Source organism: Physeter macrocephalus, chromosome 20 (genome assembly GCF_002837175.3).
Source record: "Physeter macrocephalus isolate SW-GA chromosome 20, ASM283717v5, whole genome shotgun sequence".
In the NCBI taxonomy this organism is placed as follows: Eukaryota; Metazoa; Chordata; class Mammalia; order Artiodactyla; family Physeteridae; genus Physeter; species Physeter macrocephalus.
The window spans coordinates 54,643,621-54,665,599 of NC_041233.1; the positions used below are offsets into that span (position 1 = coordinate 54,643,621).

The following is a 21,979-nucleotide window of genomic DNA, read 5'->3' on the forward strand; positions in this document are numbered from 1 at the left end:
GGGGGACTTCCCTGACGGTCCAGTGGTTAGGACTCTGTGCTTCCAGTGCAGGGGGTGCGGGTTCACTCCCTGGTTGGGAAACTAAGATACTACATATTGTGCAGAGTGGCCAAAAAAAAAAGTACAGATTTTATTGGGTTGGCCAAAAAGTTCACTCGGGTTTTTCCGTAAGATAAGTACAAGCCTTTCCTCCATTAGGTCTGGGGTAAAACTGAGGATTTCACACCTTAAGTAAGGTATCCCAGAGGATTCTGATGCAGGTATCCTGGACCCACATGCCCTGTTCCTGTGGTGGCACTAGTTAACCTGAACATGGAGCCAAGTAGACAGTCATAGGAATGTCTGACACGGGCTGCTGTCACAGGCAGTCTGCTCCACTCTCTCTGCATTCAGCTCTCGTCCTTCTCCTTTTAATGTATCACTGAAGCAGAGGAACAGACGCCCTTATGCAAGAGCAGCCAGCTGTTATCTTCCATGGTTCCGTTATCTCACTGGAAAATGTGGTCACCACCACTGAAGTGACATCTGAGTCAAGGTCCACACGAAAGGACCTTGGCTGACTGATAATTGACTTTTCTTTCTTTTTTTTTTATACTCGCAGGATTCTCACTGCCTTTCCCTAGGAGGAGTGGCTTATAGTTATCTTTTGTTATTGTCATTTCCCATGTTACCAAGGACTGTGGCAACTCTTGGGGAAGGGCACCTTTTCTAAGATAAGAAAGGGACTCTGAGAACCCTGAATTAGCCAAATCAAAGTGCCATGAATGTATTAAGTCAGGTAACAATATGGAAACCAGTTCGGAGGTTGAGTAAGGACTGATGCCTGAGGAGGTTGAGATGGGACGCTTTGCTACTACTTTAAAGGGCCTGGGGCAGATGGGACTCTATAAATATTTAGTCTTCCCTTTCTCTTCAGGACACAGACTGGGTGGTGGTGAAGGAGCCTGTTATCAAGGTGGCTGCCATAGACAATGGGCTGGCTTTCCCCCTGAAACATCCTGACTCCTGGAGGGCGTGTAAGTCTCAAGACCGCTATGGTCTGGCTCTTTTCTTGCTCAGTCTCAGTTTTCTTATGTGTGCAGTGAAGATAATAATTCCTCTATCACAGGATTGTTCTAAGAATTAATGAAATAATGCAGCTCATGCACTTGAGCACAATGGCTGGCACATGGCAACTACTCCATAATGTAAGCTATTATTATAATTTTTACCCTACATTATTCCCATTTGAAGCACAGAGTTGAGTTTTCGCATCTCTGCTTTGCATTTTTCTTATTCTTTCTGAGGACTGTCTTATCATAATTTATTCTATTTGTGTTTCTAAATACAAGCTGCTGTCAGTGTTCTGTCTTCCATGTTGACATTCTAGAAGCCAGCCCTTGCCCCCATTAGAACTGAGAAACCTTTAGAAAGGGAAAGATACAAGTAGAGGGTCACTAGTCCCTTTGCAGTACTTGTCTGTCTTTTCAGAAGGAGCATCTCAATGTTTTGGTGGCAAGTAATTGCTTCTAGATAGGCTTACATCTTGGAAAGTCATATAATGTCTGGGAAAGAGCACAGGCTCAGGGATTAGGCAGACCTGGGTTTGAAGCCCAGTTTCTCCACTTACTGTGTAACCTTTAGGGTTAACAGCCCCTATCACTTTTATTTTCTGTTGTGTTTCAAATAAGAGCGGTCTCCTACCTTTGCCAGTGCTCTGATAGGTGGAAGACATAGATGGGCAGGGATTTTTTTCAACACCAGCTTTGCTTTTGACTTTTCCTCTTTTCAGATCCTTTTTACTGGGCCTGGTTGCCCCAGGCAAAAGTCCCATTCTCTCAGGAGATCAAAGATCTGATTCTTCCAAAGATATCAGACCCTAACTTCGTCAAGGACTTGGAGGAGGACCTATATGAACTCTTCAAGGTTAGCCCTGGGAACCTCAGCCTTATAACCATATAGAAGAAAGAATTCCAATGGTTTTTCTAATTGGTCCTGATACAAGCCAAAAGAGAATGGAAACACCCTTCTGGCTTGTGTTAGCCAGTGAAGAGCAAGATTCCCTGCTGTGGACAGCAAGACCTGGTTTGAGTTGGTTTGAAAAAAATTGGCAGCTGTGATGAATCACACTGGTTTGTGTCATGTGGCTGCAGTGTATCTGCAGAGCTCTCATTTTCAAATGGAGCGCTAGCGCCTGGAGTTCTTTGGAGTTAATAATGAGACTGAGGACAAAATAGCTACTTGTTCTCTATTTCCCCATATATGAAACAGGGAGTTCTTGGGGTGGTGGTTAATTTCACTAAGTCTCTGAAGCTTCATGTAGGTTCTCTTTATTAGAGAGTTTCTAATTGGGGGAGGAAAACGGGTTCTTCTGAGGGATTCATGCAGGTTCCATCTCCTTCTCCCCTTCTTTTGCAGAAAGATCCTGGTTTCGATAGGGGCCAGTTCCATAAGCAGATTGCTGTCATGCGGGGACAGGTAAGCCTGGGACATCCTCCTGGTGTCATCCCTGGGATCTCTCTGAGAAGGTTTTATGCTCATGTTGAGTAAATGTGTGAAGCTTGTATTTTAAACCCATTTTAGTCTATGCCATACATATTTGTAACTCTCCGTTAACACCTGAGAGGAAAGGTAGCCATCCCAAATCTCCCACCTCTTCCATGGTATCTGGTGCTTGGTGAAGTACTTACTATGTGCTTAGCTCTGTGCCACTTGCTGGATAGTTCATTGGTAAATTTACCTGGTGGTCTGTGTCCTCAAGTTGCGCAAGGCAGCCATATGCCTTGGTGGTTAAGAGCTAGGCTCCGGAGTCAGACTGCTGCTTCACCATTCCCAGCACTATGGCCTTGGGCAGGAGTCTCTGCTTCCTTGTTTATAAAATGGGACAGTAATCATACTTTGCATAGTTGGCCAGAGGATTACATAAGATAATGTGTATCAAGTGTTTAGTAAAAACAATGCCTGGCACATGGTAAGCACTCAGATGCTGGTCATGGTTATAATTTTTGTTGTTATAATTACAAGCCATATTATTTCTTTTTTCTCCACTTCACCTTCAAAGAGAACCAAGGGAACCCCCAGGGTGTTGTTGACCTTCCAAAGCATAGTAAAGAATAGCTTGAGAATTGTCTAAAAACTCTGTAGGACACTGACATTCTGCTTATCACTTTGAAGTCTTAAAGATAGCTGGGATGGCTTAGTGGTTAGGGTACAAACTGGTCAGAGTGCCTGGTTTGAATCCTGGCTCTGCCATTTACTAGCTGTGAGGTCTTGGTCGAGTTACTTAATCTCTCCTTCTTTTAGTTTCTCCATCTGTAACATGGGATTAATAACAGCACCTACCTCGTTGGGTTATTATGAGATAAATCATTGAAAACAGTTGGAGTAGTGCTGGTGTACTGAAGTACTCAATATGGGTTAGCTATTTTGATTATGATTTTGTATACAGCTTCTCACATCTTTGAAGGACAAGAGGGTTTTCTCGGTCATAATTATACATTTACCTCTTTCTTCCATTTAGCAAAAGGCTTCTGGTGAGAGCAACTCTTGAGCTTACCGAGCCCATCTTCTCTAGAAATGGGACAGACAGGTTTTAAGAGCTGCAGTTATTATAGCTGCCTGAATACCATAACATGGTCTTCCTACATTTCCCAAATAATGTAAGGGCCCAGTTAGGCTGGCAGAATTTTTAGAAACCTTAAAAGCCACGTGATGTAGTCTGGTATTATGGAACTCGGCATAGAGGAACAAACTTCTCAAGTTTATTGAGAAGTCCCTAATAGTCCCTCTGTCCCTATTGTAGTTTCTTCTCTAATCCCTTCCCAACTCCAGTCTCTTGCCAACATCATAGCAATATTCCTCTCATGATATTTAGTTAGGACCATTATCTAGAGTAGCAAAAGGCAGGATGGGGGGGTGGATTGAGAGAGTGCAATCTTAGCTTTCTTTCCAACTTGTGCTCTTAATGTCCTTTGAGGGCCTGTGGCATCTTACAACCTAGAGTGCCTCCCTCTGAAACCATAAGGTTCCATGAGCATCCAGCTCCTCCTCCTAGCATGCAGGTGAAAGGAAGGCACCACCTTCTACCTACCTGAGCTGTAATCACAGAGTGGGCTGTACCATGGCCCAGAGTCAAAGGTGAAGAATGAGGAACCCTACAGAGATGGAGTTGGGTGATAGAAGTTGTTCCTCACCATAAAGGCTTCTAACCAGGAGTTAGATAAAGAATGCAGGGTCTGAGGGAAAGCTTCTTTAGATAACATTTTCAAAGACAGTATTTCTTTTTTGGCATGTGCCTGCTATAAAATTTTCTTCAACTTTTTAATTTGAAACATTTCAAACCTCAGTTAAATTGAGAGAGTGAGTGGGGTCTTCTAGACTCACCAATTGTTACATTTAGTTAGCCACGTTTGCTTTATCTTATTTCTCTAAATATTATCTATCTGAATAGTATCTATCTCTATATATCTATATAATTTCTCTCTTTAATATATCTATATAATTTGTCTCTCTCCCTAGATAGATAGATTTTGTTTGTTTGTTTTTGGCCAAATCTTTTGAAAGTAAGTTGTAGACAGTTTGACATTTTACCCCAAAGACTTAAACATGCTGGAAAGGTGGCTTCTAACCCGAAGAACCAAAGAAAGCACAGGAAGACCCAGCCAGGGCAGGTGTAAACTCCTGTCTCTGAAGTTGGGCGGTCTCCTGCACAATTCACTCTAATTCCATTTGAACGTCCTTTTAGTTCTCTGGCCTGATCTTGTACTCAAGCCTCTTCGAAGCAGTGTAGGGTGCTGGCAATACCAAAACAATGAAGTAAAAAAGAAATTAATTACTGGTAGGATCGACTTCTCACTTCCGACCTCTGTTCCAGGTGAATCTCTGCCTCTTTGGGGGCAGTACTTGTAGGCCAAGGATATTTATGGCTTGAGGCCTGTGTGATTTGGGGGTGCCGCCTAGCTTCCCCTCCCATGTGTCTGGCCTGGCTGTGAAAATCTTCAACATCCAGTGGTTTAAAGAAGGCTGTCATAGGACAACTTCAGCTTTTGTACTGTCCTACCAGAGAAGATAAATGGTGGTGACTATGATTTTGACAAGGGGAAGAAAATGTGTTCCTTTGGACACATATCTGAAATATATGTAAAATACAGACAAAAACTGGAAAGGAGCTGAATGTACTGTGGCATCTTGGAACAGGAAAAGAACAGTACTGGAAAAGCTAATGAAATCCGAATTAAGCCTGGAGTGTGGTTAATACTAATGTTCCAATGTTGATTTCCTAGTTTTGGTAAACGTACCACGGTTATATAAGACGATAAAATTAGGAGAAATTGGGTAAATGGTACATAGAAACTGTCTGTACTATCTTTGTAACTTTTCTGTAAGTATAAAATTATTCCAAAGTAAAAATTTTATTTTAAAAAAAGATGATGAAAAGACAGCATGAGAGGGACAATTCAACTGAAATGGCTTTTTTTGTTTAATACATGGTCTTTGTAGGAAAATCAGAAAATAGGGATAAACAAAAATCACCCTATCTCTAGGTCACCTTCCTTGACCCAGAGATAATCACTGCCAACTTCCAGACTTTTTTTCTCTGTAGATAAGTAGATAAGAAAATAAAGGTGGGGTCACGCTATAATACTGGTTCCTTATCTCCTTTCTTTTCCATCTAAGACATTGTGATCAGTTTTCCATGCCAAGAGAATATATTTTTTAACGGCTTGTTTCTAATCCCTTAAGTTTTTAGCTGATCCCATACTCTCAGGTATTTATATCATTTTCACTGTTACAAACAATACTGCACTGTATTGATTGAAAACTAAGTGTTTTGTGCATGTCAGTGATTGTTCCCTTAGTCCTTAAAAATGGAGTTGCTGAGTCAGAGGGCCTGTTCACTTTTAAGCCTTTATGTTCCACTTGCCTTTCTGAAAAACTGTCCCACGATCCAGTCCCACAGCCACGTCTCTGAACTCTCCCCAGCTGAGTCGTCATCGTCGTCTTCTGTATCTTTACTAACTAGAAGGGCAAAAAAATAGGAGGTATTTGTTTTCATTTGTAGTTTTTCAACGAGTAGAGAGGTTCCATTTTCTGTATATTGCCCACTTATATTCTTACTTTAGTAAATAGCCTGTTGGTACAATTTTCCATTAGTGGATTGTTTATTTTTGTTTTGATTTATAGGAGCACTGTATCTGCAGGTCTCCCTTCAGAGGCAGACCAGAATGCCTAGGCCTTGCCCTCACTGATCTCATTTTTCCCACTGCAGATCCTAAATCTGACCCAGGCCCTGAAAGACAACAAGAGTCCCCTGCACCTCGTCCAGATGCCACCCGTGATTGTCGAGACAGCCCGTTCCCACCAGCGATCTGCTAGCGAGTCCTACACACAGAGCTTTCAGAGTCGGAAGCCCTTCTTTTCATGGTGGTAGCCCTAGAGGCAGACAAAGGCACATTGTCTGAGACTTGGCCTGGGAGAAAGCCTGGGGAGCAGGTTGCAGGAAGAGCCAGAGAAGCCGGCGGAGATCAGTGCCCTTAAGAGCCCTCCCTCTCTGCTCACCACCCCCTCAGAGCTTTCCCAAGCACAGGGAGAAGCACAATCCGAAGGACAGTGTGTGCTGTTGGGCCCTTCTGAGAGCTGGCGTGGGGGGGGTGCTGGCGCTCCGTGCAAGTAGTCCAGATGCCCGGGAAGGAGCATCTCCCTTCCAGCATCTCCTGGGGGAAGGCTGGGAAACTCCCTTCCCTTCCTGACACCCTGCTCTGTAGCTATTCCTCATTATATTCTGCATCAGAAAAAAACAAATACAAATTTAAATATAAAACCCAGGCAGAATCCCAGAACCTCTTATAGCAGACCTCCGATCCAGACCTAAATTTGCATGGGCCCAGACATCCAGGTGCCTCACAGTTCCTTACCCCACGGACCAAGGCAGCGAGGTGACTCGCAGAGCTGGGACAGACAGAAGCCACACTTCCTTTTGGTTTTCTGCCAAGTCTTCTTCTCCTTCTCCTCCCACCGGTGCAATAGGCTGACTCCAGACACGATTCCCACAGTGGGGAGACTTTTGCTGTAGAACTCCCAGCAGTTTTACAGTGATGGTATAGGTCACCTCTGCTCCCTTCCCTGCTGGGACCCAACCCCTCTAGTCCAGGCCTGTAGGTTGCTTGTCACTCAGGCAAAGGCAGGAGGGAGGAAGTTGACTCCCCAGCATGCAAATGTGATCCATACCACCTAGGTATATGCTGGGAACTGTAATGGTCTATGGGTGAACTTATCTGAGCCTTGCTTCCTTAGTCCTTGGCCGTAGCCAAAGGTAACAAACTCTCCCAGTCTGCTAATTTGTTCCTGTTGTCTTAGATGTTTTGTTCTCAGCTCTTGAGTTAGTGCTTCAGTTCTGGGTTCTGGAGTGGCTCTCGGTGAGGGTTCTGGGGTGGGTCTCAGCACATAAGAGGACAGGATATTAGGTCCTTGGACTTCTTTTTCCGCTACCACTGCTGCTTGCTGGAGGTAACAGGACTTGTGTTCCGCCTCCTGGTTGGCAGCTTCCCTTTGCTCCCCGACTTCTTGTTCCAGGCCAGTTTTTCCACGGCTTCTTGAGAAAGGCAGGGCCCTGAGGAGAGAGGCCTTCACACTGCCCCCCGGTGGCTGCCCAGCCCAGTGTGCATCTTCTTGCTTCCATGTCTCTCTTCCCTCAGCTGTCCCCCTTACCAGATGTCCGAGCCCTTTCTACACCAAAGCAAAGAATGGCCTCAGGGGGGAGTAAAGAGGGTGCCACCCGTGGCTATGGGGCAGCCCTGTGCTACTGGACGTTTCAAGTTTCCGGCGTCCTGCGATTGGTCAATCAGCCTTGGAAAGAAACTATCTCGAAGGTTTGAAGAACAACCAAAGAAAGGGAGTGAGGACTACGGCTGTGTTCCCTCTGCTTGCCTAGCTCCCGCCATGCAGGAGGTGTGCAGCTCTCTCATCAGCTGCGCCAGGCTGGGCCCCTTCCAGTCCAGCCCCCAGGAGCCAGCTTATCCTGGGCTTCCACCCCGCTGACAGGAAGAGTCTCTGGAGCTGGGTACGCATGCCCTGTGGACAAGGCACAGCTCCCCGCCTGCCCCAGCCCTGACAATCCCATTGAGCCGACCCCCCGACTCTGGCCTTGGGGACCATTTTTGCGAGAACCGTGCAGCAGGTGTGCAGCTCTCTCATCAGCTGCGCCAGGCTGGGCCCCTTCCAGTCCAGCCCCCAGGAGCCAGCTTATCCTGGGCTTCCACCCCGCTGACAGGAAGAGTCTCTGGAGCTGGGTACGCATGCCCTGTGGACAAGGCACAGCTCCCCGCCTGCCCCAGCCCTGACAATCCCATTGAGCCGACCCCCCGACTCTGGCCTTGGGGACCATTTTTGCGAGAACATGGGAGCAGCAGGGCTCCCAGAGGCCGGAGGGGATCCAGGTGTGTTTAACTCTCCAGACATCTGTGTACAGACGTGTTGGTGAAGCCCCCACCTGGGTGTTGAGAGAGCCTGAGCAGTCTAAAGAGCCCGGTTGCTTCCCTCACTGAGCAGATCTGCACATTGTCCTCAGGCAGACCAGCTCTGGGATGAGAAGGAAATTGGGTCCAATGTAAGAGGGAGCTGGTCCTAGTCCTGGCAGGCCAAAGAGTATGGGGCATCCTTTCCTGGCCCACATCCGTTCTCCTTGAAGCCTGTACTCAGGTTGCCTTGAATGTGGACTTTGGGAGAGCTAGGGCCCAGAGTGCCGGGGCAGGCTTCTGGGGGGCACTCGTGGAACCGCCCGGCCCTCTGCCAGCCACAGGCCCTGTCTCCCAGTGTCAGGGAGTAGAGGCTGGGCTGTAGAGTGCTGCTGCCTCTGTATTGTTCTTCTAATGCACTGTAGAAATTGTATGTAATGTATTTAAATCAATGCAGATGTATGAATAACAAGTCCAATTCTGACCTTTTTTGTCTAGTTTTCTTTGGTGGAAGGTAGACAAGGTAGGATGCAATTTTAAGGACAAAGAACCCTGTGTTGCCATGGAGTTACTGAGATATGGCTCCTGAGTCTCTTTTCCTCTAGCAGAGGAAGGTACAGGTCCTCATTTCCCAAAATATTTTCATAACTTATTTGACACCAACATCTGACCTACACCTACACAGATGCAAAGCTATTTGTAATCATCATGTATCCCTTTTACTGTGAATATTTGTTGCAGAAATATTAGTGTTCTGTTATGAGATGTTCCCCCAATAGGGATTATACAGTTGTTGCAATGACTCCTTTCTAAAAGCCAAAAAAATTCTAAATTACAAAATCATCTCTCCCAAAGGTTTGGGGTAAGGAATGTGGACTGGCTTCTCTTTTTGGCCATAAGAGGGCAGCTCTGCTCTGTGTGTGCATCACTGCCCACTTGGAGCAGTTGGAACCCTGGCTCCTTTAAGTGATGGATAATCAAGCAGATAGGATGGGTGTGAGGGGAGCTGCATGCTAATGAACATATAGTAGGCTTCTTTTGAACCAAAGCCAGAATAGTAGTCAAAAATCCTTACCTCAAGTGTTTTCAGGCTACAGGAAACCTCAGTAATGCAAAAGGCATGATTGGTGCAGCTGTCGAGCTGCCTCAGGGTGGTTGGTCCACAGGGATGCAGAAGCCAGCGGAGGAGCTGGTGCCCACTACACTGACGGCAGACTCATCCGGCCTAGGGTCACTGCCCACTATGCAGGGCTGACTGTAATAGTCTCCCCTTCCAGAGCTGGCTAGGGGCCAAGAACCCTCTCTCCTCATCTTGGACCAGGACTGCCTATGGAGAGGCTTCCATCTCGCCTCCCAGTCTAACAGCCTCTGGTAAAGGAGGCCAGCCCTTTATTTTCTCCTTCCTTCCCTCCCTGCAGCAAGCCCAGTGCCTCACCCCCAGCTCCAGAGTGTCCATTCTGGATCTTTTCCTTCTGTGACAGACTCACAAAGCTCTTGATGCGAATGGTTTTATTTTTGCCACTTAAACTATGGTTTCCTTGTGCTGGCCTGAAGGGGCAGGGGTGTGGGACAAGCTGCTGGACCACGGGTTACGGTAGTAGTAGGAGGGTCAGTAGCAGGAGTGGTGAGATGCTGAGTCCGAGTGCCTGTCCTTGACTCCCAGGGGAATATCATGCAGTCCAGGTATAGTGTTAAATTGAGAAGGGCTGGGCTTCCCTGGTGGCGCAGTGGTTGAGAGTCCGCCTGCCGATGCAGCGGACACAGGTTCGTGCCCCGGTCCGGGAAGATCCCGCATGCCGCGGAGCGGCTGGGCCCGTGAGCCATGGCCGCTGAGCCTGCGCGTCCGGAGCCTGTGCTCCGCAAAGGGAGAGGCCACAACAGTGAGAGGCCCGCGTACCGCAAAAAAAAAAAAAAAAAAAATTTGAGAAGGGCTGGGGCAGGAACGGTCACTGTTTCTCCTCAATCTGGTGAGGAATGGGTCCCATATAACAGCTCAGTGGAAGCCTCCGGTCCTGTTCTGACTCGAGCAGGCCAGTGGCAGCAGTGGGGCTGTCTGCCTCAGCTCTCTTCCTTCTTCTCCTCCCCAGACCCTTTGGCAAAAGTCCCTATGAATCCTGGGGAAGATACAGCTGTTCCCAGCCCCTTTCCTGGATCAGTGTCTGATCTGATGAAGGTAGCTTGTGGGACCTGGCTTCCTCCAGTTCCGGCGGATCCTGGCACTGGTCCTCCTGGAGTTCAGATACTGCCCGCTGGAAGCCATCTCCGTGGCACTGGTCTGTGGGTCAGCCGGTGGAGCGCGGGGCTCTGTGATTCTGCAGGGAACAAGTGTGTTTTAAGCCAACATCAATAGGAAGGACAGTACAGGGACTGAAGAGATTTTGGTCATGGTGAACTATTAAAACACGTTGTTCAGGGGGACTTCCCTGGTGGTCCAGTGGCTAAGACTCCACGCTCCCAATGCAGGGGGTCTGGGTTCGATCCCTGGTCAGGGAACTAGACCCCACACGCTGCAACTAAAGGTCCCGAATGCCGCAACTAAAAAAGATCCCGCATACTGCAAGTAAAAGATCCCACATGCCGCAACTAAGACCCGACACAGCCAAGTAAATAAATATTAAAAAACAAAACAAACATTGTTCAGGGCCAAATGAGACTAGGGCTCTGGTCTCATCTCTGCCCAAAGAGCTGCATGACAAGGCAAAGCTTTCAGACTGCTCTTCTGTAAAGAGAGTGGGGCTAGATCAGGGGGTGGGACACTCAGCATTTCCCTATCTTCCTCATCCTGTACTCATGGCAGACATCATTAATCTGTCCTGATACAAGGCCAGAGGGCAAGTATCCATCTCAAGATGATTTCAGTAGGGATTACTAATCAATTGGAACTAATATGAGCCATGAAGCTGATTTGCTGCCCCTGGACCTGATGATCTCAGAAGGCCTGCTCAGATCTGATATTCTGACTGTGGGCCCAGCGTGTAACCCATAGTGATTGGTTAGGCCATGTGGTTCAACTCGATCTCTTGGGGCTTGCTGTTCCTGAGCTGGCAGTGACCTAATTAGCAAAGACGTGGAGGACTAGGGAAAGTTTAAGGTAAAGTTTCTCAACCGTTTTTAACCCTTGATGTCTCTACATTACTCTCTTATGCTATTTTCTTAGTAATCCCACAGCCAAGGTTTTCACCAGGCTTACTTTTGAATGTTACCTGTTCAGCAACAGGTAAACAGGATTGTTTTCTCTTCCAGACCATAGTCCCTCGCACCTGGTGGAGAATCACTGCAAAATGAGGTGGCACTGAGAGGACCCAGGCACCCGTTCCCATGGGAGTAGGGTTAGGGTCATAGACGATTCCAGTAGTAACAGCAACCTCTAAGTGTCAACCACGTGGTAAGTAAACACTGTGTAGACCTCACAACAACCCCAGTGGTAGGTACTTAGAGGTGCGGCCAGGTTAGCAGCTCCAGGCCCCAGAGCTGGGAAAGGGTAGAGTGGGCATGTCAGTGCTCTCCTCCCCGCTGCCCTCCAGCCCCAGGGGCCTACCTGAGCCGGCTGCAGTGGTGTAGCGAGGGGCCCAGGGGCTTCTGCCGAGGGGGCCTCTTCCTGCGCAGCCTCTTCAAGGCCTCCACCACACGGTGGTCCCCTGCACACTCCCAGACGACCTGCGCTCGTTCCTCGGCCAGCTGGTCCCCGCTACGGTGAAACAGGCCCTGGATCTGCAGCAGCTCAGCGTCCTGGAAGATGTTGGCCGAGGCCTGCTTGCGGCCCCGGGCTTCCGTCGGGGCCTGCCCCAGGGGTGGCTCGCTCACCACAGAGGCGGGGGTACCCATCCTGGGTGCTAAGGAAGGAACAGGGAGGGACGTCAGCAGCTCAGCAGGCCCTTCCCAAGCCCTGGGGTCCTGACTAACGCAAGGGCTTCTGGTGTTTCTATTCTCCAGGAGCCGAAGTGGAGGAAGTCTTGACTTAAAATCACTCTAATTTCCCAAGGGCACCTTGGGGAAATAATAATGATGATGACAGTCAAACTTTACTATAAAGTGCTTATGTGCCTGACGTATGTATTAACTTGAGGGTCACAGAAGGTGAGGACTGTTTATCTCCACTTTACAGATGAAGAAGCGCACCCCACATGTTAAATGACTTTCTTGCAGGCACAAAGCCATGCGTAAGTGCAGAGCCAGAAGTAGAACCCAAGTCTGTCTGGCTCTGGAGTCCACGCAGACCCCGGGACCTAGTGATAATGTCTGTAGCAGCGGCAGCTGAAACGTGTTAAGCACTTATGTATCAGGCTTCACTGTAAGAGCTGTATTCACATAGCATCGCTGAAATATGAACACAACAGCCCTATGAGGTAGGTACTTTTTAACCTCCTCATGTCACAGATGAGGAAACTGAAGAACAATCCAGAATACTCTGATGCTGAGACCTAAGCTCTGTGGCACAGAAGTAAGAGAGGGGCTGTGGACTTGGGCTCCCCGGGTGGGAATCCGGCTTCTGGCCGCCTGCACCACTTACTGGCTGGGTGACCCTCTACACCTCATCTGCTTCCTGTGTAACTTAGCCATACTAGTACCTACTTCGTAGAGCTCCTGTGAGGACTGAGTGAAGACACATAAAGCATTAAGACCACTCATTTGCTTGTCCATCTACAACATTGAGAAGAGTCATCCCATTTTCTATTTTCAAGACCCTGGGGATGAACCTAGTCCATAGAATTTAGTAAACACAGTATGAAATAGACCAATCATATCTAACCACAGTCCAAAGGACCACAGAGGCAAAGGTAGGGGCCGAAGAAGGGGTTATAGGGTTAGAATATACTATCGGGGCAGAGGCAGAAATCGATACTAAGTTCAATAAAAGTTAGGCTGTGGTCAATGCCCCTGCCTCCTCACATGCAACAAATGAAAATTGAATTACCTCAGTTCTAGATAGTTGTTTTTGAATGATAAAGGGATAAGAGGCTCACCCACCTTATCCTTATCTTCACTGCAGCCTGAAAAAGCTGTGGGATTGGCAAAGAGACTGGAGACCAGGAAGCCCAAGGACTTTGGCATTACGCAGAATTGGGTTTGAATCCCAGCTCCACCACCTTCCTGGCTGTGACCTTAGGCAAGTTACTCAACCTCTCTGAGCCTGTTTGCTTAACTGTAAAATGGGGCTAATAATCAATTCTCAGGATTATTGTGAGGATTAAATGGGTCTAGTGTGGTATCAGGTCCCCAATGGGAGTTAAATAAATGCAAATGCCCCTCTTCTTGGCCTCCTTGACTTTTTTACTTGGGTCAGGGGTGTAATGTAGACCCTCCTTTTCCTCTGAGCAGCCTGGCCTGAGCCAGCTGAAGGCCTGCCTGTACTCCCTTCACCCTTCACAGTCCTGGGCCTAACAAGGAAGGCCTGGTTGCTAAGTCAGACCGCATTCCACAGCCAGCTACAGAGATACCTATCAAACAGCAACCGGCTTACAAAGGGGGAAATCAAATTTAAAATATATTTAAATTAAAAATGTACATGCTCACTGTAAAAAGTGCAAAAGAACAGAATCAGGGACTTCCCTGGTGGCGCAGTGGTTAAGAATCCGCCGGCCAATGCAGAGGACACGTGTTCAAGCCCTGGTCCGGGAAGATCTCACATGCCGCAGAGCAACTAGGCCCGTGTGCCACAACTACTGAAGCCCGCGCGCCTAGAGCCTGTGCTCGCAATGAGAGAAGCCACCGCAATGAGAAGCCCACGCACCACAACGAAGAGTAGCCCCGGCTCTCTCTGCAACTAGAGAAAGCCCGCACGCAGCAACAAAGATCCAGCGCAGCCAAAAAAAATAAATAAAATAAATTTATTTTTAAAAAAAACAGAATCATATAAATAAGAGCATCACTAGTTTCCTATCCATCCTCAGCCCACCTGCCGAAGTAACCCTTACTCTCACCTGCTTTTTATGCTCTTGAGAATTTGAGCCATCTCTCCTTCTCATTCAGACTTCTCAGATATGACTGTCCCCCTCCTTGCCCTGCCATCCCTCCTCCTCATCCCAGTAGCCATCCTCCTTCCAGTAATTTCCACACTCACCCTGTCCCAGTTTCTAGGCCTTCTATCATAAGAACCCCACTCTCTTTTGAAAAGATTTAATAACTAAAATAAACCTTCAGAAGACTGTCAGATAAATTAACTTCATAAAAATTGTGCTTTTTGGGGGACGTCCCTGGTGGTCTAGTGGTTAAGACTGTGCTTCCACTGCAGGGGGTGCGGATTCGATCCCTGGTCAGGGAACTAAGATCTCGCATGCTGCGCGGTGTGGCCAAAAAAAAAAAAAGTTAAAAAAAAATGTACTTGTTATCTGGAAAATGGGAATTTTAAAATCTGCCTCTCCATAGGCACAATTATGGGAATCCAGTTAAGACCTAATATGTGTGGTAATTAAACCCCCAGAGCTGGATGATATAAATATACTGTGACCAGACAACAACAGTCACCAAGTAACACTTTCAGGCTGATAAAGAGAAATAAAAGCTAACTATGGGGTGTTTACTCCGAATCAGCGACATGCGTGATGTCATTTCATCCTCAAAACAGTTCTTAGGAATCAGACACTGTTATCCTCATCGCCATTCAAAGGCGACTAAAGAGTAGCTGAAATACATATCTTTGGCTCAGCCGAGGCCAGAACCTCATTTTAATGACAGCAGCCCGAGCTTTTAAACCACCAAGTTGCCCTCACAGGCAGGCAGCTCAAAGCACAGTTCTTCCCATCATTTCTGTGAGGACTGTTTCACTATTCTTATCTAATTCACAAAGGGGGGAAACTTGCCAGTGGAAAGGGAAGAACAGTGAATGTCCCACATGCCAGGCAGGAGTGGGGTTGTGGAATTTATTTTAATCTTCACTAGCACCAGAGCTAGCACCAGGTGACAGGCTGCCCCAGCCTTGGAGCCATGAACCTGTGGCACTCTGAAGAGGAAGATCCTCAGCCTCCACAAAAGAAATCTGGAACTGCAGCCCGGCCCAGTGCACAGAGCACTGGCTCATGAGTCAGAGGACTAGGTTCGAGACCTAGTTCTGCCACTCACAGGCTGAAAGGCCTCAGGCCCTTCACCTGGCCTCTGTGGGCCTGTTTCCCTCTTACATCTGAAAGGACAGGTTGATGCTTGTGGTCTCCAAGAGTGTGTGCTGGTGTTGAGAGTCAATGATTCCATGACAAGGCTAGGTCCGTAGGGAAGCAGAGATGGGTTTGCTTGTCTGCCAGGGCCCAGGAGCAACATGTGTGGACAGGTCTGGCTCATTAAGTGCCAGGGAACTCCCCACCAGTAGCTTACCTTTTCTGCCCTCCTCAGTCTTCCCTGGAGGCCAGACCCTGCTGTGCTGCTGTGGGCTGTGGGGTTAGAGGCTGGTAGAAGACAGAGAACTCACTGCTCTAAAGCATTCTAGCGACCTAGGCTGGCTATGGCCAAGCCTGGAGCAGACTCCCAGACTGATCTTGGTGGTGGGAGAAGGGGTGACAGTCCTTCTCTTAGACTCAGGCAATTTCACCCTCCCTTCAGAGAGAATGGTAATAGGATCAAGGAGCGGCGTCTGCCTTAGGGAGGATGTGGCTCGGAGCCTGACCTCCCAGGTGGCCCAGCCACCTCTGCCAGGGCTGCAAGGCCCTGCAAGGCCCTGCCTCCAGCCTCTAGCCTCCAGAGGCCAGTTACAGAGTTACTGAGTTACAAACACACCAACAAGGAACCATCTGGGAGAGTCTGAGCCTCCAGCCTCAACCACAGCCTCCATGAACCTCAAGAGACCTTGGCACCTCCAGATTTTGAGGCCCCTCACTCCTGGCTCTGCCTCCCACTCTGGGATTCAGACAGCAGAGTGAGGCTGGGAATAAAAATCAGTGGATTTCATGTAGTAAACTTTGAGAAAACTGAATCAGAACACTTTTATTATCAGAAAAAAATTTCCTGTCTTAGTCAATGTGTGACTTTCCCACAAATTTCCTGGACAAGACCTGAATCTAGGGAAGTCAAGTGTGTACTTGAACAATGGCAGTTTTTTAAACTGGGAAATGAAAACACGGATCTATTAAAAGATTATAAATGGATCTTTCATTTCAGAGATGACATAAAAAATAGGTATGGGTCTGTGAGCAAATGCGTAAAGACTAATTGTGAAATACTTCAGTTTGATCCAAACTAGCTTAGAAATGAACTCCCAAAGTAAATATCAAATGTTGAAAATGAAGTTCAACTTGTTTTGAAACAGGCAATAAAAGAACTGCAGGGCTCTTACAAAGAAATATATTTAAAAGGTGACTCACCATGCACTGAATTTGCAGTACATAAATATGGTGCCCAACTGAACGTTCTTTGTAATGTATGAAGCTCAGTTCAGACAGACATTCTCTCTGTAGTCTCAGGGAGGTACAGGGAAGTATGACAGGCACAACACACTTGTATGACCTGGGCGGCAACTGGGCCCTCACTCACCTCCTTCAGTTAATGCTGGTGATAGTAATAATCTGTAATCAGAGGCCAAGGGCCTCTTTAGAAAAAGAACTGGAGGCTCTGGCCCAAGGCCCAAATCAACACCTGTGGCCTTGGCCTGCTTCCCTGCACAGACATGCCACTGGACAGCAGCCAAAATCAGTGGCTCCTTCAAGCAGGAGGCTCAGTCCAAATGGCCTTGTGGGCCTAGCTCAGCCAGGAGAGAACTGGACACAGGTTGGTCTCCAATTCTGCGTCCCAGGAGGTAAAGAAAGGAAATGGACCCTTCCCCCAGATCAATTCTCAGATATGACCTGGAAGTAAACTACTGCTAGATCTAGGAATAACTCTTTTCAAGAGTTCAAGAACTCTGAATTCTGGCTCTGCCCGTGATACCTGGGTACCCTGGCAGGCCTCGGTTTTCCCCTGCCTCAATTTCCACACCATCAAAATGGTGAGAATAAATAATCCTTAGGGGATAGGGAGATAAAGTATGCCAAAGCATCTATGCCAGTACATTACATCGTGAATGAATGATGCAAGGGAGAGAGGCTGTTTAATCACCAGGGACTATAGAATCATTGCCATTTTCATCCTCACTACTGTCATGAAACTCCCTCAAAAGGGACCTTCACTCTTGGGAGAAGAGAGTAAAGGGAGATGGATTCATCTGTGGACTTTTAACTCATCGCTGCCATTGAGGCAGCTTGCTCCCTGTCAAGTGCAGAACAGCACTTTCGGAGGAGTAATATCTTTAATCCTCACAACACCCCTATGAGGAGGCACTATTATTGTTACACCCATTTTACAGATGAGAAAGCTGAGCCCAGAAAGGTTAAGTAACTTCCCAAAGTCACACAGGTGGTAGGTGACGAGGCTGGGATAGGAACCCTAGTCTGATCCCAGCGCTCACGCTCTCAACCACTGCTATTTCTGTTCCTGCCAGATGGCTGACGAGGTCTTCTAGGGGAGGAAGGACCCAGGAGGCTCTGAAACGGGCTATCTGCTTCTGCGGGTTTTGGAAGGTGCAGGGATCGAAAGTCAGGTCTCCCAAGCCAGCCTCTGTGCCCTCTACACTCCACCGCCCCGCGGGGAGTTAGAGCGATTACTCACCACGCTGAAGGGCAGAGCCGACAGACCTCAAATAGGGATGGGGTCAGCTAAGATGAACCCACCCCGACCCCTTGCACGGCTTTCGAAAGGGCGGGCTTCCTGCCTCGACGGTGCTTACAGGGACCGGACGGCGTTCATCAACAGGACAAGACCTTGGGAGGGGGTATCCTGGTCGAGGTCACACGGCGATATCCCCAGCACGGGTCCGCCCCCGGGGCTCAGACGTGGCCGCTTCGCACAACGACGGGCTCTAGGTGGACCTGGGAGTTCGGGTTCCGGCGACACCCCTGCTCTGACGGCCCGCCCACTCGCTTCCACCGCAGCTCAAGCCAGGCTGCCGAACCTACGTACCTGGCCGCCTGAGGCGGGCCACCTCGGTCACAGCCGCGGTTCCCCGGAGAAAGCGCTCCCTGGCTCGGGAACAGCCAATCCTCTTCCGAGCTTTGGTGTGAGCGCCCAGCGAGCCTTCCAAAATCGAACGCGGAGACTCCGTGAGCCAATCGGCGGCGGCAGAGGGGCGAGGGGCGTGTCCCGCCTGGCCCCCTTCTCTCCGAAGGCCTAGAAATCCGAGTGCGAAGAGGCCCCAGGTCCAATCAGCGGCGGAGCAGCAGAGAGGGGCGTGTCCTCCCGGGCCCTTTCCCTTCGCCCCAGGCGGCCCTCGCGCCGCGCGCGGAGGTGCCCCCCTTCATTGACGTCAGTCCTCAGGAAGAGCGCGGTTTTGCTGGCCCGGGAGCGGGGGTGGGGCCGCATTCCTGCCCCGGGGTGCGGCGACGGCTGGCCCTGCTGGTTACACGTGATGTATGCCCCCCTCCCCTGGGCCCAAGGCCTTTGCGCGCGGCGCCGTGTTCCTTGCAGCATGTGGCCCTCTGCAAATAGACTTGCAGCTCCTTAAACTCAACTCCCAGACCACTTGTCTTCTGGCTGCAGCTTTGCGGGAGAGGAAGGGACAGTCAGTGCGGTGGTCAGACCTTTGGTTTCAAAGCCAGAATGTCGTGGGTTCGAATCTTGAATCAGCTGTGCAATCTTGGGCCAACCTCCTAATGAGACACTATTTAAAAGGTTTCATTCATTCCTTCGACAGTGGTCCATTAGGGACACCCTGTCCGAGTTCCTTGACCAGCAGCGAACTGGAGACACCTTTAATAAGCCTTGCCCTGGGGGAATTTACAGCTTAGTAAGGGAGGCAGACATTTAAAAACTTAAAACATTTAGTTGTGATTACAATTGTGATAAGCATGAAGGAACCTAAGCTCCCTTGGGGAGATCCTAGAAGGCAGAAGTAACATTTCAGTTGAGTAGTGAAGGAGGAGTTGAAATTGATCAAATGTAGAGGAGTGGGTCTGGGCAGGGAGAAAGGCACATGCTAAGGCCAGGAGGCAGCTTGACTCAGGAGGACTTGAAATGAGGCCTGGAGTAAGGTCAGCAAGGGAGAGAGAGGTGGGGAAGCAGAAGGCAGAGGCAGGTAGTGAAGAAGTTTCCATTTGGTCCTCTGAGGGGAATAGCATTGTATGTGTTTATTTAATAGATACGTTATAGCACTTACTATGTGCCAGTAATGCCAGTCAGCACTTTACAAATAGTAGCTCATTTCATCCTCATGACAAATTTGTGTTTTTAGAAATTCACTTTGGCTGCAGCTTGAAACTTAGGGGGACAGGAGTGGATGCAGGGTGTCCAGTAGGCCCTTGATAAGTGCTTGTTTGCTTCGTTGGAAGATGAGGAGTTGTTTGTGCACTGGTTCAAAAATTGTCACAAAGGGCACCCGGGAATAGGCAGCTGAGTCTCCCTGACTTCTTTTTCACTTCAGAGCTGACCGTTGTAGTCATGTGAGTTCTCTTCTGTAAAAGTTCCCAGGGGGGAAGAGTAAGAGCCAGTACACTGGGATTGTGGGTCCCTTTTGGCAAGGTGGAGGGTATGTTTGGGAGCTGTTTTTCCTCATCCCACGGTCTCTAATTCCTCTCTGTGTCCTGCACAAAAAACAATATCAGCAAGTGCTTTATTGTAGCTTAAATGGTTTTAACAGTGGCTTCTCTTTGCTTTCCTGAAGCCCTGTAGAAATATTGAAAAGAATGAAGAAATCAGCAATGTTCATCTCCAATAGAAAGTATTGCTGCAAAGCCTTTCATCCAACTGCTTGGCTAAGGAGAGTACTGTGCAGACAGTTAAACCCGGAATCTGGGCTTCTGAACCAGGAACTCCTTCTACTCCATTCTCCACAATAGGAAAGCCAAACTCTTGGCATATCAGTGCTTGGAGAGGCTAAGGATCCTGATGCCATGAGCTCTGCTGAGCATACCAGGGTAGGAATTGGGGACTTGTGGCTTCTGCGTCAGATGTGACTAAGGCTGGGTGGAGAATATCTGGTGTCTCCAGACATCTTTGCAGGCATGTGCATTGTGTGCTTACCACACAATGGAACCATTTCTATTGCTACAGCTTTGTGATTCAGTTTTTCTGATGAGAAGATGAGGCACTTCCGTGAGGCCATGCAGGAGTGGGGGATCTGGGATCCACTCCCCAACAGGGCCCTGTTTAGTGAAGGCCTACCCTGGGGAATGGAGCCCTGGGGTAATTCAGGCCCAGACCTGGCTTTACCAGGGATCAGATTAAGGTGAGGCAAGTGGAACGCTCCTTGGGTGCAATATTTGAGGGGGCAACAAAAAACTCCATAATTAGGATAAATATTTTAATGCAATATCTTTAAAAATCAAAATAATGCCAAATATCCATGATGAACAAAGTATTGACATTTAACATAAAGACAGGCTGTTGTTTGTTTTATGACACTATCATTTTGCAATGGGAACAGTCATTTCCAATCAGCCCGTGGTTCCCAGGAAGGCCGCCACTGTGTCTCCTGCCAGTTGGCTTTGTGAGCGTTGACAATATTGTGCGAACAGATTGGGCGACACAGGGCTTTTTATATGGTTGTGTTTTTTGATCGTAGAGCTTTTATCCACTTTTTCCATTTGGTTCAAAATATGGAAGGATGTTTTGATAAGTGCATATAGGGGCGCACATTTTTCCTTTCGCCCTAGGTTCCAATATGGCTCAGCAAGGTGCTAGTTTTTAGGGGAGTAGAGTCTAGGAAAGGGGTTCTAGCTGTTTAACCTTAGGCAAATAACTTAACCTCTCTGCTTCTCTATTTTCTCATCTATAAAATGGGAATAATCATACTGACCTCTGAGCATTGCTGTGTGGATGAAGTAAGGTGCTATAGGCACAGTGCATAATATAAACCTTGCTACAGACACTAAAGCAGCATTCGACTCCTTCCCTCTCTATGCTGCAGGAATTGTTCAAGCAGCTGGACAGTCACAAATGGTCCCCCAGTGGGGCTGAGACTTGTTCCCATGGGTTTGTTGTTGCTGAATGTTCTGTTCTGGGGAGAACAGAGAGAACGTCCACACTCACCTGACAAGCAACAGTGGGACTCTTGAGTCAACTCCGTTTTTCTTGATAAATGATCTGATCATTCTAAACTTTTTAAAAAGCACCCTTCTGCTTAGGACGTTACAAAAAGCAACTTACAACAACCCTCTTCTGTGAACTTACAAACTGAACAGGCTGAAAACAACAAAGTCCTACAGGCAAATGGTGCATTATAGAAACATTAAAAAAATATATACCGTTCAGGGGCTTCCCTGGTGGTGCAGTGGTTAAGAATCCGCCTGCCAATGCAGAGGACATGGGTTCGAGCCCTGGTCGGGGAAGATCACACATGCCGCCGAGCAACTAAGCCCGTGCGCCACAACTACTGAGCCTGCACTCTAGAGCCCACGAGCCACAACTACTGAGCCTACATGCCACAATTACTGAGCCTGCGCTCTAGAGCCCGTACTCTGCAACAAGAGAAGCCACCGCAATGAGAAGCCCGCACACCGCAGCGAAGAGTAGCCCCCGCGCACAGTAGCAAAGACCCAGCGCAGTCAAAAATAAATAAATAAATTTATAAAAAATAAATGAATAAAATAAAAAAT

General features: G+C 48.1%; 2 protein-coding genes and 1 long non-coding RNA gene across 7 annotated transcripts in view; 2 read left to right on the forward strand and 1 right to left on the reverse strand.

Annotated features, from left to right (window-relative positions):
• Positions 1-8,139, forward strand: part of PI4K2A (phosphatidylinositol 4-kinase type 2 alpha) — a 26,707-nt gene extending 18,568 nt beyond the window's left edge. The window contains exons 6-9 of the mRNA XM_007126162.4: positions 917-1,016; positions 1,772-1,905; positions 2,398-2,457; positions 6,248-8,139. Coding sequence (XP_007126224.1) covers positions 917-1,016; positions 1,772-1,905; positions 2,398-2,457; positions 6,248-6,409 — 456 coding nt within the window. The 3' untranslated portion in view covers positions 6,410-8,139. The remainder of the gene's footprint in view (positions 1-916; positions 1,017-1,771; positions 1,906-2,397; positions 2,458-6,247) is intronic.
• Positions 5,391-18,473, reverse strand: AVPI1 (arginine vasopressin induced 1). 5 transcript variants are annotated; one of them, XM_055081374.1, is made up of 4 exons: positions 18,351-18,473; positions 11,971-12,265; positions 9,508-10,744; positions 5,391-5,997 (listed from the first exon to the last, which is right to left on the reverse strand). In XM_055081374.1, exons 2-3 carry the CDS (start codon positions 12,255-12,257, stop codon positions 10,585-10,587), a joined length of 447 nt encoding a protein of 148 aa, XP_054937349.1. In that variant the 5' UTR covers positions 12,258-12,265; positions 18,351-18,473; the 3' UTR covers positions 5,391-5,997; positions 9,508-10,584. The 5 variants fall into 5 exon arrangements, with proteins under 5 accessions (XP_054937349.1, XP_054937348.1, XP_054937346.1 ...); XM_055081373.1 differs by having other exon boundaries at positions 18,118-18,360; XM_055081371.1 differs by having other exon boundaries at positions 18,000-18,360.
• Positions 18,474-18,618: 145 nt separating this feature from the next.
• Positions 18,619-21,979, forward strand: LOC114484521 (uncharacterized). Its single transcript, XR_003677560.2, has 3 exons — positions 18,619-18,797; positions 20,047-20,299; positions 21,292-21,979. It is a non-coding gene; the product is annotated as an uncharacterized lncRNA (long non-coding RNA).

Excerpts from the sequence above, each read along its gene's own strand:
- AVPI1 (XM_055081374.1), bottom strand. The coding sequence starts at position 12,257 with ATGGGTACCCCCGCCTCTGTGGTGAGCGAGCCACCCCTGGGGCAGGCC. Across the intron at positions 10,745-11,970 it reads CACCACTGCAGCCGGCTCAG|AATCACAGAGCCCCGCGCTC; the intron begins GTAGGCCCCTGG and ends TGTTCCCTGCAG.